Raw genomic sequence first — 17354 nt, 5'->3', positions numbered from 1 at the left:
ACCTGTTCATCCTGCATTAAAAGCTTCAGCAGTAAGAAGGCCTGCTGACATAAGCCCCCCTACTCAAACGCACGCACGCACTCACACATGCACACACACGTGCCCATGTTTGTGTTAGTGCTGGCTTGTGCTTCTTTGCTATTCCCGGGAGTTTGCCTTCTCTGTGAATCCCCTTCTAACAGGATGTCGTGGTTTATTTTTTTCCCTGCCCTTTGCCCCCGAAAGGCTGGCCGAATCTTTGACCTTTGAGTACCACAATCCTTTGTGCAGTGAGTGTTCCGGTTTCTCTGCTATCTTGGGAACCCCTGCTGTTTGACCGGGGTGTATATATTCACAAACCGTGAGCCGTTAATTCCTCTGGAGGCCAGCTGTGGGGTGAGAGCCGTTTTTCTGTTCTTCAACATAGTTTCCTAGTCTCACTTAGCAAGACGCCTGGCTTCTCATATTGCTAAATCTCTGTTGTGGAACATTCTCTATGGAGCGAGTTTTATGAGAGCTGAGCAAGCCTGCAAAGGCCTCCAAGGCCCTAGTCTTGGTGGGACAAGTTGACGCATGAACGGCAGGCTGGTATGTGTTAGTTCTCTGAAGGCCTTTGCTACTTAGTTGTATAGCATGAGAGAGTCACAATGTCCCCTCAGACCTGTACAGTGAAGCTTAAACTGGCTTTATGCCCAGATATCCTGCCATTCTAAAGAGATGTGGGGGTGCTGGGCAGGAGGGTGGGGGTGAGGAGTGATGGGTAAGTGGTGTTTTGGAGCACCTTTTTTTTTTTCCCCTGCCCCTATCTCTTTCTGTGCTGGGATGGAACCAGACTCTCACATGTTACTTAGGTATTGCGCTGTTGTTGGGAGAAGGTTCTTTGTGACGCTCAAATGATTAGACGACACCATCTCTAAGGTCCTTTCTGCTCTGATTCTATGAAACTTGAGTTTTACACTTGCTTTGTTCCCATTGTTGGAAAGGAGGCCTTGCCTGCTAAGGAAGGAAGGGGACTCGGAACCAGGCCTGGGACTGGAGTGGAGCCCCTGAGCTCCCTCTCAGCATAACCACATCGGACTTGAAACCGATGGGGCGGGGGAGGGGCTGCTCCAGACAGGGTGGCTGTACATCACATCGGGAAGTGCATGGTAGCACAGAGGAAGAGAATAGACTTGGGGCCCCACAGTTTCTTTGGACAGCACATCCCCTGTGACCAGAAGACCTCCGAGTAGACCACGCCTCTTAAAGGCTCTCCAGCTCCCAGTAGTGCTGCAGACTGGGGACCAAGGCTTAAACCACTAGGTCCACACAGAAGCCGATGGAGTTTATGCCCTTGATCCAGGCTGTTTGGTCCAAGCCTTAAAATCTGTGTCAGGGAAGTCGACCTCCTCCCTTTAAAAGGTGTGAATGCCACTTTTTGTAGGAAGGCAAAGAGAAAAGAAACTGTCAGGTTTTGTGACCTCAGACTTGTGCTTTTAAATGTTTGCTTGCTTGCTTGCTTGCTTGCTCGCTGTCCTGGAAAGACCAGTCAGCCACTGAGAGTACTTGCTGCTCTTCCAGAGGGTAGGTATTTGGTTCCCAGGTCCACAAGGTAGTTAACTTCCTGTAATTCCAGTTCTGAAGGATCTGACACCCCTCCACTGTGGCCTCCATGGTCACTGCATGCATGTGGTTTCAAGATACACATATAGGCAAAGCGCTATAAATAAAATCGTTAAAAATATAGTATACACAATATTTTCTGTTGATTTTTTCCATCCTCTCTTCTTCCTCCTGACCACCACACCACCTTTCGTATGTCCATGCCCACGTATTTCTCAATGGGCAGAGAAGGAGCTTTGAGTGCTCTGGGGTATACCCTGACCTACCTGGCTCCATTCCTTTCTCCTCTCTCAAGGAGCCCACTAGAAATCACGTCGCAAATGAGTTCGCTGTGACCATTCAGGTACCTACCCAAGCAATGGACATCCCTTCTTGCCCTGTCTTTTCCCTGTCTCCCTTAAATGCCTGTGGATAGAAATAGAACACTTTGCTTTCCTTTCTTCTGAACTCTAAGAAGATTTTCAGTTTGAAGTTTATATCAAGTTTCTTTACAGGCTGTAAATTCCTTCTCCAGGAACAAAATGACTAACCTAATCCAGCAACTTTGCCATTAATTAATTAATGATGATGATGATGATGATGATGATGATGATGATAATAATAATAATAATAATAATAAGTTGCTTTCCATGAGCCGGAGGAACTGAGAAAGCCTTTTTCATAAAGCCCATCCATGAATCCAATCCGCTCTGGCACATAGAGTTGTCTGCTTCCAGCTTTTGTCCTTAGATAGAGAGGAGCCTATCCAGGCAAACAGAGCCCTCAAACAGCCCTCTGTGCTGGATGTCATTCTCAGACCTACGGATTTAGTGCAGCCCCTCCTCCAGGAAAACCACAGTTGTCTCTGTGAAACACCAGTTTTGACATCACAAGGTAAACCGAGGTGGGATGTGGGGTCAGTGACTGATCACCCTACTTTACATTTGTGATGTGATTTCCACATTGATAGGCTTGCCTCTTTCTAGTAGGTTCTTCCTACCCTCCTTTGCACTCCCCGGGTCTCTTCACTAAACATGCATTCTGCCTTCTTCTGCCCTTGCTTATCAAATCTAGCAAGCCTGTGACCCTCAGTCCAGCAGCTCACAGCACCAAGAAACAAGAGTGTGCCCATAAGCAGATCCCTGCCTCTGTTAAGGGCAGCATGCCGACATCTGCAAAGCCCAGGATGCCTTTTCCATGTCTTATCTTGCTGACTGGTGAATGGAAAGTATTGTTGTCTTGGCTTGTGCACGAGTCAAGTGTAGGCTTTACTTTTATGTGTGAGGTTTGTGCAGCCGTTGGCTTGGGTTATAACTCTTAGTCAGCCTGGCTTGCATCTTAGCATCTAGACACTGGCTCAGGCATACTGAAGACCCCCCACCCCCAGTTGGATTTTCCTGTGAAGCAAAATCCACAAAAGTGTGTGTCCACTATTTCACCAGGCTCAAGCAGAGGTAGGCAAATTAGCCAGTGGGCCAACGCCTGGCTCCTGGCCTACTTCTACACAGTCTGTGCACTTGGGGATGGCTTTTATGTTGACTGTCAAATGATTTTGGAAAAAAAAAATCCAAGATATAAAACATTTTGTGATGCGATAGTTGGATGAATTTTCAGCTTTCTGTGTTCAGAAAATGAGTTTTGTTGGCGCATAGCTATGCTAACTTGCTTGCCCGTTTCTATGGCTGTCTCTCAGCTGAGGCCAGTGGGCAACTGCTCGGAGGCTGTGGTGGTCCACAAAGTCTGAAGTGTTTACTATCTGGCTCTGTTGAGGAAATGTGTGCCTGATTCCTAGGCTTCAGAAGGTGAAGCAGCAGTAAATGTGATATTTTTGAGCCTTGTCAGGTACTAGGCACTGGGCTAACCATTACTTAGGCATTATTTTACTTAATTCTCACTGTATGCAATCTCTCTGTGTCTCTGCAGTTCTCTGGCACTCCCCCTGCCAGGGAAGGACTCTGTCGACCCCAGCCTTAAAGTACATCTCCTTTGACTTATCATTTTAGAGACAAAGGCCAGAGAGATTAAATCATTTGGCCCACACACTGCTTGTCAGTGTCGGAGTTGAGGTTTGCACATCTGTCTGAGTCTAGAACCCAAATTCTTAGCCAGCACAGAAACTGTCCCCGCCAGCTAGGGCAGCATGCATTTATTCTTACAGGTCTGAGGTAGAGAATGCAGATAAATATTGTTTGAGATTTGACTTATCTTTATTATTTTTATTATTTACTGAGGACTTTATACTGATCTCTCATGAAAGTACTAAAATCCTCTGTGATAAGTGACCATTGTGTGGCCGCCAGGCCCTGCACATTACGGACACTAAATAAGGTTTGTTGAATGAAGTTGGTAAAGTTGGTAAAGAGTAGGGAAGAGGACAGGGTGTGTGTCACACACACACACACACACACACACACACACACACACACACACACACAAAACCCAGGAGAACAAACAGCAACTAAAAGGTAGAAAGACATTAAGGAAGGGTTGGGGTACCTCTGCACTGGCCATGAGGTCTCAGTAGCATGGCCCCAGGACTCAAGAGCCCAGCAAGACACCTACTGGCTGGTCCAAGCAAAGTGTTATACTCATTCCTTCTGCTGTGACCCAGCTGTTCCATTCTCCAGCCCCTGTGCCCTCCCCTCCAGTGGTACTGTAGCCTCCTGGCACCAGGCCCAGACACACTTCTAATCTTTCAGGGCACTAGGTAGGTCAGCCTTTGCTGCAGTGTGTCCATTCATAAAAAGATAAAGAAACCAATCCGGAGGGCTCCATGTCCGAAACCTATGGCTGACATCAAAAGGCGTAGCTTTAACTCTGGAAAGAGACCAAAAGGCAACCTGTCTCTTCCAGTCTTTCCAGGAAGTCTGCTGGCTGGAAGGGAGAGATGCTGGGGCCAGGCTTTCTCTAAAAATTGAAACAGTGGCTGTGAATAGAAACGCTCTCCCTGGTACTGAGAGTCTATATGAGGGGCCTTCGAGATCCACAGAGAAGCCAGGTGGAGAGAGCAAAGTGTGAAGGAAGAAGGAGTGGATGGTGAGGCCAGCCTGGACCCGCAAAGTGTGCCTAGAGGTCCCTTCTGCACGAGTCTGTCCACTCTCAATCGATGCATTTTAATGAAGTTCAAATGTAACTGGGGAGTTATGTATTAGTCTTTGCTGCTGTGGCTTATCTTATTGTTTGATGAGGCCTCCCTACATATCCCAGGCTGGTCTGGAAATCATGTTCACTGGTACTCTCATCCCCCTGCCTCAGCCTTCTGAGAGCTGGGATTATGAGTTATGCCGAATACTCTGCTTTAATTTATTATTACATCCAATAACCAAAAGTTTATTGAGTCTTACGTACAACCAGCTCCTGAAGTACATGTTCCTGAATGAATTCATAAATCTGCTAGGGGCTTCAATAATGATACTAGCTTATGTGCATATGGGCTTAGTGCCGGCTTGCTGGTTTGCTCCCTCTAGCTTGCTGGGCTATCTTTCCTATATAGCTTAGACTCATTGGGATGCCACTGTCCACAGTCGACTGGGCTCTCCTACATCAATTAGCAATCAAGAACCACCCCCCAACAGATATGTTCCCAGGCCAATCTGATGGAGACAATTTCTTAGTTGCCGTTTCTTCCTCCCAGGCATTTCAAGTTGTCAACCAAGATTAGTCCTCATGCTCTTATATTGCTTAGAAAATGGAGGAACGGAGGCGTGAGATTGTATGACACTCTGACAGGCATGATGACCCACTCAGAATGAGCCCACTGTTTAGCATAGTCATGTTGTATAGGCCACCCACCTGTTGGCTGACAGCCCCTTGGTTAGTCCATCCAGTGGTGTTTGTGATGAAGTATATTTTATTTAGCTTAATAAAGTCCCCAAGTGAAGAAGCTCTGCTGATGTTATTTTAGATGTACCAGAGAAGCTAAAGTGCATCCTTTAAGTAAAAGGTAAAAAGTTATCTTAAGAGACAACACATCCACATAACTTGATTATAGTCTATTGTTTACTGTTTTCTATTTTAATTGTCAACTTCTTGCTGCTCTCAATTTCTAATTAAAATATACATCCAAAGTAAAAGTTATTACACATATACGCATGTACTTGTGGGGAAATGTAACACATCTAGGGTTCAGTGCAAACCAGTTTCAGACATCCACATAGATCTTGGAATTCATCCCCCAAATTAGGGGACCTGTTGTAAAGCAAACCTGAGCCATACCTTAATCAGAGCCACACGCTGCTGACACTCACACTAAGATTCACAGGGACGAATGGGACTGAGAGGCTTGAAGCCCCATAGACTGCTTAGAAAGATGCTGTCCTCTGACCACACGCAGGAAGAGGCAGCCCTCAGACAAGGCGCCTACTTCAGTAAGCTCAAGCCTGTCCCCTGCAGAAAGGAACCATAAGTCCACAAGATTGGGAGCATCCACAAAGATTCTGGAACCCTGATGGGCCTGCAGCAGCTGAGACTTTAGTCCCAGAAGACTGGGAAAGGGCGTCAGCTGAGAGTACACGCTTTGTGGGTTGTCTGTCCAGTCAGGGCGAACCCAGTAACACATAGTTTAGAATGTGTCACCGCCGCGGGTAACGCCCAACACCGCCACTTCCATCAGTTCTAAAAAAAAAAAAAAAAAGCTTTTAGTTCCCTGTGAGGAATAAGGTTTGCAACCCACCGAGGGAAAGGAAGAAAATCTACAGGCAAAGCCTTTACTATTTAAGCGCCTGGCTGCCTGCTTTAGCTGAAACAGGGCTGGCTTCCTGGGGGAGGGACCTTTTGCCATAGAAACGGGGGGCGTGACTACGCAGAACCAGGAAGTTCCTGGACCTGCAAACTGAGAGTGATTTTTTTTTTTAAATGGTAGCGCCCTGGAGGTGGGATTAGTTGCCTAGTACAGAGGAACGTGCGCCAGGTTCTCTCTGATCCCCTCTAGGGACCCCCTCTAGGGATCAGATCTCTACGCTGCTATAAATGTACTTTATTGTGTGGACCGCATGAAACAAATATCCTTAAGAGAAAGGAGGGAGCCCAGCCAGGCAGGAGTAGCAGCGCACCTAGTCAACCACCTACTGCTTTTTGCCGGCAGTCTAGCTGTGCCTCTGGGCGAGGTCAGCCGCGCCCACGTGGTTGCTAGGTAGGATCACGAGGTCAGTGGTAGAGTCCTTCCTTACCAGATAGAAACGCCCTAGGCTCCAGCACTGAACTAACTAACAGTCAGGGACTTGCCTACCTTGAATTTACCAATTAAAATAAGAAGCATGATGTACATGCGGCTAGCAAAACAAGTGCCTTTCTTGGTGCATGTTAATACTGCTATGGATAAACTCTGTGTACATGTTTCCTAATGCACATGTGCTGATACACGTGGAAGCCAGAAAACAAGCTCAGCTGTCCTTCAGATGCCACCACCTTTTTTTTTTTTTTTTTTTGAGACAGACCCTCTTGTTGGCCCGGAACTTGGCCAAGTAGGCTAGGCTGCCTGCTTTTGCCTTTGGTATCATCGGTGTCGTACAAAGGAATCAGGCAGGTTAGGCACGCCGCGAGGGCAGTTGTGTCTTCACTTACTCTGCCGTATACAGAGAGGAGAGCCAAGGTGGGTAAGAGTCGCCTTGGTGCCCAGAGCTCACAGCCGCCTTTCCCCACCAATTGTCTGTTTTCTTAGCTGTGTTGCAAACTCACAAGTCCACCACTGTTCAACACAAACAAGGCAAACAACGCTTCCCGTTGAACGTAAACTCTAGAATTGTAACAGGAGAATGTGGGGGGAACCCAGGTGACTCACAGGCAAGCCTGTATCAGTGCATCAGCCTTTGCTTCATGTTACCCCCTTTACCCAATGTCGATATGACGGGCTGAATCGTGGCCCCTCCCAGGCAAAACTCAGTGAGGCCCTAACCCTTGATACCTAGTTTGGAAATAGAATCTTTACGTGTGTAGTCAAGTTATGGTGAGACCATAGAATGGGCCCTGACCCAGTGTGACTGGTTTCTCCTCTTTTCTTCTCTGAGAAAAGAGACAAGGAGAGGAAAATGCCATTTGAGGACAGAGACACACAGACAGTCCTGTTAGAGCATGTAACAAGACCGGAATAGTGCGTCTGTAAGCCAGAGGACACTAGTGGGTACCAGGACTAGAAGAATGCTCCCCTGAAGGCTTCCTTGGGAACCTGGCCTTGTCAACACCTTGGTTTTCGACATCTGGCCTCTGGAGCTATGAATGAATAAATTTCTCTTGTTTTAGGCTGTTCCGGTCTCTGGGGCCTTGGCGCTGCAGTCTCAGGGGAATGGATGTTATAGGTAAACATAGTACATGGGGAAACACTTGATCTAAACGAACCTGTGTCCTAGCTTCCACAAATTACATCCCAGGTTCCGGAGATGACATATAGTCAAGCCTGCCAAGCCACAGACCCCAAGTTAGGGAAAGGGAAAGATTCATAAACATCCAGATAGGAAAATACACTTTTCAGTTAAGAAAATAAGATGATGAAGTCCACAAATTATAGAGGAACTGGATATCAGCATAATGCTAGGTGATTACAGAGGGGCAGCTCGAAAGTGCCCATTAGAGAAAACAGCTCGGTTCCCTCAACCAGACCAACAGAAATTCCGTCCTGTGTAGGATTACTGGGTTCGATTTTTGTTGTCTGTTCACTATGAGTCATCATGGGAAAGGTATCATGAACTCAGAGGACACTGACAGAAAGACAGGGTTTGGAGGAAAGAAAACAATGATTTTGTTGTGCTCTGTGCTGGGCAGACTCCAGCCAAACATGTCTTCAATTGGGGTGCTCTGTCCGGGTCCCCGTTACTGCCACTGTTGTGCTGGCTGGAAAGAGCTGTCCTTCTCCTTGGATCCAACCCCCATGACTATGAGCTAGAGTCAGGGAGCCCTGCCCCTCAGGGCTGAGTTCTAGAAGTTCTATCCCTATCATTTATTTTCCTTTGCCTAACACAGCAGCTGGCACACGGTCATTTGTGAACTGGGCGCATATCTAGTGGTAATACCAACACCAGCTTCGTTCTGATGTCAGTTCTTGGGTTAAAACAGTTGTTCCTTACCCTCATCTTTCGTAAGAGTTGGGCGATGACTTTGCACAAGAGTTCTTTGAAAGCAAAGATGAGAAAAGTGAAGTAATGACTACTGTGAGCAGTTGCTAAGCCCTCCGGTTTCAGGTTGCCCACTTTTCATTGGTTATCTCTATTGTGTCGCTGACACACTTACCCCCTAACCAGCTGGCTCTGTTCTACTCTGGCATTGCCTGCCTGCTCGCCCTGCTCCTGCTTATCCACTAGGGGCGCCATGGCACACACAGTTCACTCTACCAAATAGGAGCTACTCCTTCCGCCTGGCACTTAACTTTCCTAAACTTTAGTCTCTACTAGAATAATAGTAATAGTAATTTTAACCCTTTTGGAGGTTTACGTTGGAGTTCAAGGAGAAAATCTATGATGAAAGCCCGTTCCAAAGTGCTAGTCACTCATCCGAGGTAAAGAATTGCCTTGCCCTAATGGCCTCTGGTCCAGCTATTTTCCAGTTGGGAGATGAATGTTCACTTTGCATCACACTCTGCCACTTGTTGCTTTGTAGGAAAATTTCACCATTCTCTGTCCAGTTACTGAGTATTTGTTATGGGACAAGCCTTGCACTGGGGCCTGGGAAGTGAGGAGTACAGGATAGACCATCTCATGACTTTTAGCCAGGAATGTTTCAGAGCAAGAGTGGATCCCCACCAACTTGCGTCTAGTAGCTGGAGGAGGAGCCAGGGTATCTTCCCTAATGTGAGTGGTGACTTTGAAGGGGTGAGTCGGAGTTAAGTAGGGGAAGGAGGCAGGAGAAGATGTGTATTCTTGCCAGAGCAAGTGGTGTGTGAGCCTAGGGAAGACTATTTCCCAAAGGGGATGCTGTTGACAACTTGGATGATAAATGTACTTGTGTGAGGCTCTGCCATACATTGAACGGTGTTTGGTACCCCTATGCCTAGCACCAAATGTCAGTACTACACCGACTCCCCTCCAACAGCCAGATGCACCCTTCACAGATGCATATCCCAGCAGCCCATAAGGCTTGGTTCTAGTTCCGGGTCAAAGGTCACTTCTTTAAAAATAAACAAAAAGCTTAACATGGTGGAATATTTTTGGGAATTGTGACTATAGTTGAAGAAGAGAGAAGGTGCAGAAAGATGAGGACAGCAGTGGCCAGATCATAAACAGCCTTTCCTATTATCCCAAGTAGTTAACTTTCTAGGAGAAACTGCCTTGCTTAAGGATAGGTAGACTGCATTTCAAGTGCCTTGAATTGCACGAATCTTCATATCCTATAACATCAATGCATTTTGGGCCATGGGATTCCACAATCCCACCGACCTTATTGGGTGTCAGATGTCTTGGTCTTATGATTATTATTCACTGTCTGTATATTTACAGAGTGCGTACCGTTGTCAAACTGGCTCATGGCAATGAACTCTGATTCAGTTGAATAGAAGCAAGGGGGAGGGACAGGATGCTGGGAGGAATTAGTAAAGGCCTGGCATGCCTTAATTGTTTGTTGTGGAGATCAAACACACCACCTTGTGCAGGCCAGTCACTTACACTACCACTTACCTGCAAACCTAGTCCCCGTTCTCTGCTCTAAGTCCCACATCTGGCCATAGGAGAGAAGAGACACAGCAACAACCACTACCACCACCCTGCACCTGTTGCCTGGGAGTGTCAAGAGGGAGATGCCGTCGCCTGCTGAAACATTCTCCAACGATCCAAGCCCCAGCTTCCAACCAGCTGTGCTCAATGTTAAGACCTAAAAACAAGGCTGCGTTTTCCCAGTGGCAACCTTAGATACACTTACCAGGTTGCAGCTGAGCTCCTAACACCTACCCCATCCAGACAGTAGCAAAGCCATAGTGACAAGGATATTTAGAGTAGGGCTATCATATGGAATGCTATATCTACAGAGTAAGTGTTCCTGTCCAAGTAAAAGACTGGACATAAAATATGAGCCTTATATTAGTCAGTCTGTTGTAGCTGACAAATATCTGGGAAACAGTTTCAGTGTGGGAAGGTTTGTTTTAGAGGTTCGAAACCACAGTTGTTTGACCTCAACACTGTGGGTGAGACAAAGTACCTTGGGTAAGGACATAGCAGAGCAGAGTTTCTCGCCTCAGGTCAGGCAGAATGTGGGAGCACAGGACAGAGGGACAAGATTCATCTTTTCAGACGTGCCCAGCACTTCCTCTCCCTGGGGAGGCCCACCTTCAATTCCCACCACCTCTTTCTCAGTAATGCCATCAAGTTATGAAGCCATCAAGGGGTTAACCCTTCGATAAAAGTCAAAGCACTCACAAGTCAGTCACTTCCTCAAGGCCATAGGGTATTGGGAACCAAGTCTTTAACACGCGAGCATTTTGGGGACACATCGCATACAAAAACTCCAGTTTGTCCTGCTCTCCCGCTGTCCCCACAGCCTTTGCTTGTTCTGCGTCATGCCACTCCTCTTGCTGTCCGGTGTTTACTTTTTCTTTTTAACTCTATAACTGCCTGCATGCTAAACTCCATCGTCTGTATTTGATTGTGGTGTAAGGGCTAAAAGTCTGTTACACTCCCCTCTCTGTCTTTGGTGCCTAACCAGTGAAACACCCTAGTCAGCGAGTGCTCATTGAAATGAATGGTTGAGTTTGCACACCTTCTTAAACTATAAACCTAGAAATAAGACCAAGAATTCCCCGCTACAAGTAGGAGTCCACACAAGCAGAAAGTAGATTAGAAACTGTCTAGGATTATAGGGGATGGAAAGGTAGGTGACGTCAGCCCAAAACTGCAGGGTATGGTTTGGTTTTGAGGCTGGAAAAAAAAAAGCCCTTCTGTGTGGTTGATTGTGGTAATCATTGACCACGTCTGTGAACATGCTGGCGGGCTTTAAAATATGTATTTCCCCTTATTTGTCAGCAGTAGTAACGCTTTGGCTGTTTTGAGAAAGGTTTCCCTCTGCATCCTTGGTTAACCTGGAACTCACTATGAAAATCAAATTCAGGGCAATCCTCCTGCCTCAGCCCTCTGCATAGTGGGATTCTAGGTGAGAGTCACCATGCCTGATTGAAGTACACTTTAAGTGAGATAATTGTATACAATATGGATTACAGTTCAATGAAGCTATTATAAAAAAAAAAAACGGGGGGGGGGGGAGGTGGACCTCAGCTGGATGTGGTAGTGCACACCTTTAACCCCAGCACTCAGGAGGCAGAGGCAGGTGGACCTGCAGAGTGAGACCCTGACTTTAAAACAAAGCCAAACAAATAAAACCCTACAGTGTTAATTCTGGTTTCTGAGAACTAATGCTTCTAAAAATGTCATGCCCAAAGTCCCACGTCCCTACATTTCCAAGAGCAGTTGACATCACCCCACTCTCAACTCCCGATCCCACTGCTCCCCCCAGATAACCTTCACTGACCCCAGGAGTCATGGCTCCTTTAAGGGCCCATCGCAGGATTTAAGTACATGGCGAGAAAGAGAGCCATCCATCGAACACGCAGTCTCATTAGTGGAAGGAAGAATTGTTAGTGCTCACTCCTAAACCAACAGTTAAAGACCAGCCTGCCCGCATTGCTGTAGGAGAGAGTACAGTTCTGGAATTCCATTCTAATGTGCATGGCTTTTATTCTGAAGTCGAGGCCTAAGCACTGTTAGATAGGCACAGTGTGTTGACCACTCAGTGCTCTTAACATTTTAAGTACGTTCGGTGACTTGGTAGGAAATCAAGTTATGGGCAAAGGCAAAGTTTGTCAGGTTTCTCAGCCCTTAGCTGAGAAGTTCACCACCAGAAACAGAACAGAGTCTGGTCCCCGGCTCCCCGCCCCCCTCCCCCATCGCAGTATGTTCCATCTACTTTTTTCCCCCCTCCCTAAGTGATTAGAACTATAAAAACCAGAGAAGTGTCCTTTGTATTATTTGACTTCAGTGGAATTGTGTTGCTCAGACCTTTTCTTGGGAGAGATACATCGGGCGGGGTGGGTAGAAGAGGCTGTGGAGTGAAACTGATTTTGCGTTTTAAATAATCTGCCCTCTTTCAAGCCGCCGGCGACATCCAAAGAAAGAGATTTTAGTTCAATTGACTGTTGAAAATGCATGCTGTCACACCCACCCACAGCGTGCCTCTAAATGTGAAGTTTCCATCGATACCCGAATCTATTCTTCCTGCCTCAACGCTGGTTTATCTGACCAGCATAGCTTTTTTCTGATTCGTAACATCCTTGGGTGGGTACCAGTCTTGTGTGCGCCGCCAGAGATGCTCGCTTCTCACGCCTCCTGGCGTTAATCCTGCAGTAGGGATTTAGGGTTGGAGCCTGACGGCCTTGCACCGGGAGCACGCGAGCAGCTGACTGCTGACTCAGAGGGGAAAGCCAGCCACCCGCGAATCTCTTTGCAGCTCGCTGCTGCATCCCTATCCCACAATCCCCTGCTGCAGTGTGGCTTGCTGCAGTCTTTTCAACAGACGCTGAGAAAAAGATGTCCTGTAAGATAAAGATTGATTGGTCTGGATACGGAAGGGGGTCTCCTACTTGTCAATGACCCAGAAACATTCCTGCCGACTTTCCTGAGCCTTCTATCATTTCCTCCATTTTTTTTTTCTCTTCCTCTGTCCTGTTCATGAGCTGGCACATGACTACTTAGAGCAGAAGATATGCTGGGCTTCTGATGATGGCTGCATTGCATGGTAGGGAATTTTAACCAGTCTCTTTGCATGGTGCTTCCAAACTTGAGAAGAAATGTGCATTTGTTCTTTTGGGTGGCCGCGGAGCTGCAAGCGATAGCCTCGAGGGGGTGGTGTCTTTCTTTACCTCTCTGACTAGTCGTTGATCTGGAGAAATGGGTAGGTACTCGGTGTTACCTTTGCTTGACATTATAGCTGGTGGATAACTGCTCCTGCTTTCGCTTCCCTTTCACGGAGACGCTGCTTGCTCTTTAATTACCAGACAGGGGAGGACCCACTCTTTGCCTAAACAAAAGCATCAAATTAACAGGTATGGGGAGAGGGCTGTTGTGAGCGGCTGAGGTTTTTATCCTTATCAGTCGTTATTTTAATGTTGTCTTGGCTTGTTTCAAGTAAAATTACTTTTCCTGCATCTTACTATAGGGGTGAAGTATTGAATTTGCAGGGTCTCCTCCTGGCGGAGGATGTGCGATTCTGCCCTTCCCCCACCCGGCTCTTAGCCCTGGGTTGAGCTCCCTGCCTCTCAGTTACTCCTGGAAACCCATTCATTCATAATGCATGACTCGACCCCTCCCCCCCTGGATTCTAGATGCCATTGAGGGCTGCAAACACACATGCATCAAATATTTCTTTCGACAATTTTTCCTGCCATGGGAGTACAATCAAATCTGGGTGGAGCTCAGTGGAAGAACTACAGAGATTCCTTGGGTTGGCCCTTAGTTTTGCTTCCTCGAATCATGGGTAATTTTTGTGTCAGAGTTTTTTTTTTTTTCCTCTCTCTCTGTCTCTGCAAGAATGCCCCACCCTGACATTAATCCTCATTGTACAGCAGTAAGAAAGCCAGTAGCAAGGCCATTTATTTCCAACTAAAAATTGAATGCTGGATAAATGAATTCTAGAGCCAAAAGAAAGTATTTGTGTCTGAAGAAAAGATGCGTTCTGTGTCATAGCATCCAATGAGGCATTAAAAAAAAAAAAAGAAAAGAAAAGAAAAAAAAAGCTATCAGTTCTTCAGCTTATATTACAGCAGCTTTATTCTCCATGAGTATAAATTGTTAGAGGTTTCGGTTCTGTTTTTTGTTTTAACACTGCAATCTATAAAGAGGACCATTTGTTTGCTCAGTTCCCTAGGCTGGATTCTGTTTTGCATAGTGTGAATTGATTTTTCAGAGCACTTCCCTTATTTTTAGGCAGGTGCTTTCTCCGCACTGTTCTGACCCAGTGTAGTGTTAAATAATGCAGGCTACTGGCGGGCCGGTCGGCAGGCACACAATGAGAAGTTTCCTGGGTGCAGTGGCTTGGGGAATCCTTCTGGTGCCCATCTCTCCAGCCATCCTTAGCAGCCTTTCCTGCGCCTCCAAAGAGTTCTCCTCAAACGACAAGCGATTTGCATTGCAAAGACTGCAAGACAATGTAAAAAATTCTCTGACAGAGTGTGCTGTTTGAAGATTGATGAAGACACCATATTTAACCCACACATTAAAAAAAAAAAAAAAGACAGGCAAGTCTGTCCAAGTTTTCACCTCCGTGAATGTCACACTCCCAAGATAATTTAATTTTTTTAATGATTGGGACAACAAAAGATTAATGGGTGCTGAGTTGTGAAACAAAATAAAAACACGTATTCTTTGTCTCAAACAATGAAAATAGCTATCATTTGGATAACCTCTGACATTGATTTCTCCAAATTTAACTTTCTTGTCTGCCTACTATACATAGAAACCCTAAATGTGAAGGCATTTTTAAAAATTGCCAAAGCTTAAAATGTAAGGACCAAACCTCTTTTCATTATTTCTCTGATAAGACTAATGCTCTAACCAAATGTTTTTATACACTAAAACATATAGAAGAGAAAGAAATACTTTAGGTTTTTAAAAAGACTGCAAATTATCTGTGTATCTGTGTGTGTGTGTGTGTGAGAGAGAGAGAGAGAGAGAGAGAGACAGAGAGACAGAGAGACAGAGACAGAGACAGAAAAAGATGAATGTGTGTGCCCTGTTGAGGATCCAACACAGGGTCATGTGCTTGCCAGACAAACACTCTTAGAGCAACGTGGTTTATTTTTTCAAAGTTTTGAGTATATTATGTCTAAGTTGTAGCAGAGTGATAACTTGAGCACATCTGCAGTGGCTCTAAAAGAAAACCCTTCCCTGCCATCTGTTCCTGAAGTACCACAGGAAGGCTTCAGGTCAGAGCGCAGAGCTTCACAGATGGGGCTAATAGGGTTTTCGGAGTGTTTCTATTGTGCAGGTTTGAATTCAGTGGATCAGGTTTCCGCCTGAAACTCGGAGCCTTAGACTAGCACAGAGAGTGAGGGAAGTGGGGAGCCAAGTATCCAAGGAGCATCGCTGGAAGGAGCCACATGTTGCTGCTTTTTGTATGCCAATCTTTCTAGCCATTTCTCTACCTCGTTTGGCCTTTAATTTTGATATCCTCCATTTCTCTGTGAATCACTCTTTATTCTTTTTTTTTCCTTGAAACTTACCGTTGAAGGAAGCAGAGGCAAGGGCAGAGGGAGTTGTTGTCACACAGGCTTGTGTCTTTGGGAGTTCTGAGGTGAAATACTTTTCTCCCTTTTTGTCAGCCCTCCTCTGTTCCCAGGAGGGCTCCCTACCCCTTAGCAACATGGCTGCTCCCTGCCTTCCTTGTGGCTGCGGACTACCCAGCTGCTTTGTGCAGTCCCCAGCGGGAGCCTGGGGAAGCCATGGCACAGTGATGGATGTAGGGAGAAGAGACCCCCACCCCCACCCCCGACTCATCTTGTTTGTCCCAGGGCATCACAAGGTAAAAATGTCAATTAGCTGAGCCACTCAGCATGCCTCACACAGACTCAGCCCTTTGGAACCATGAAAGCCCCAAGCAAAATTTAAGAGAGTGAGGACTCAAGGAGTTCTGCTTAGAAATCAACTCTATAGGGAAAAGCCAGCACACCAAGGGTCACTGTCACACATCCATCCCTGGCAATAGAAGCAGAGCTTTGGGGGAGTTCAGGCACGCCTTTGCCTGGAGACCAACTGAAGTTAAAGAGTCATCCTACACACACACACACATACACACATACACACACACACACACACACACACACACACACACACACAGAGGAAAGAAAGGGATCTTGGATTCTAATTTAAAAAGTGGCTCCCCTGGGATCAGACTTGATTTAACTGAAAGTGGGTCACCCTGTTTTCACTTCGTTGAAGACACTGCCCTCTTTCTTCTAGCTGAGTCATCAGTAACAGTGCAAATTCAAGTGCAGATGAATGACAACAGGCTCACAACCCCAGACACTTGCTGGGGGGATACAGTGTGCATGCACTTGTGTACTTGTGTGCCCATGTGTGTGTGTAGAGGCCAAAGGCCACTGTCTTCTTTGGTTCTTATCCACCTTAAATTTTTGAAACAGGGTCCCCACCTTGGCAACCCTGGCCTGTCAATGAGTCCGGTCTCTGCCCACTAGAACTGGGATGACAGACGTTGCTGCCATGCCTGCCTTTTTCTAAGCATTGGAACTCAGGTCTTCATGGTTGCCTGGCAAACACCATGCTGACTGAGCCATCTCCCTAGCCTCCAAAACACCTGTTCCCTACACTGTGCTGCACTCGTGCCGTGAGCTCCAGGTGTCACCTGTCCTGGCGTAGCATATTATGATTTATGAGTTCATAACTTCGTTTCTGCAAATGTATCAGAAGATTTTGATCTATTAGAGAAACGGATTTTATTTGTTTTGTTATGGCTTGTCTTTACCATTATCATTGGCTAAATAACTTTTAAAAATGTAAGCACGTTATTAAATAAACTCACCAGAGGATGCTCAAAAACCCAGGAGAGCCACAAAGCTAGCGTGCAGCGCAGGAAGTGACGCCAGGCTCTAACGCCTGCCCGCCCACTTGTAGCATCAGCACTGTGGAGGCTGAGTCAGGAAGGTAATGAGTTTGAGGCTAACCTGGGCTACAAAGTGAGACTCTGTCTAAAAACAAAAAGGGAAAAAAAATGGACTTTTGTACCTTCCGGGTGGTGTTTAATAAAGTATACCACAACTTACAAATCCCATGCTTCAGGTTTTTTCAGCCATCTTTCTAGGACCCAGCCTAGCG

The 17354-nt window shown here is 46.3% G+C and overlaps 1 protein-coding gene across 3 annotated transcripts in view; it reads left to right on the top strand.

Annotated features, from left to right (window-relative positions):
- Positions 1-17354, top strand: part of TRIM2 (tripartite motif containing 2) — a 146472-nt gene that overhangs the window by 69117 nt on the left and 60001 nt on the right. The window contains exon 1 of one of the 3 annotated variants that reach the window (XM_084768912.1): positions 13011-13263. The exons of the other annotated variants lie outside the window; for them this stretch is intronic. Coding sequence (XP_084625038.1) covers positions 13261-13263 — 3 coding nt within the window. The 5' untranslated portion in view covers positions 13011-13260. Of the gene's footprint in view, positions 1-13010; positions 13264-17354 lie in introns of those variants that run through there. 3 annotated transcript variants of the gene reach the window in all.

This window comes from Acomys minous, assembly GCF_964271855.1.
Source record: "Acomys minous genome assembly, chromosome: 19".
Lineage (NCBI taxonomy): Eukaryota > Metazoa > Chordata > Mammalia > Rodentia > Muridae > Acomys > Acomys minous.
The sequence above is the reverse complement of the archived record's forward strand: the minus strand, read 5'-3'. Positions and strand labels throughout refer to the sequence as shown.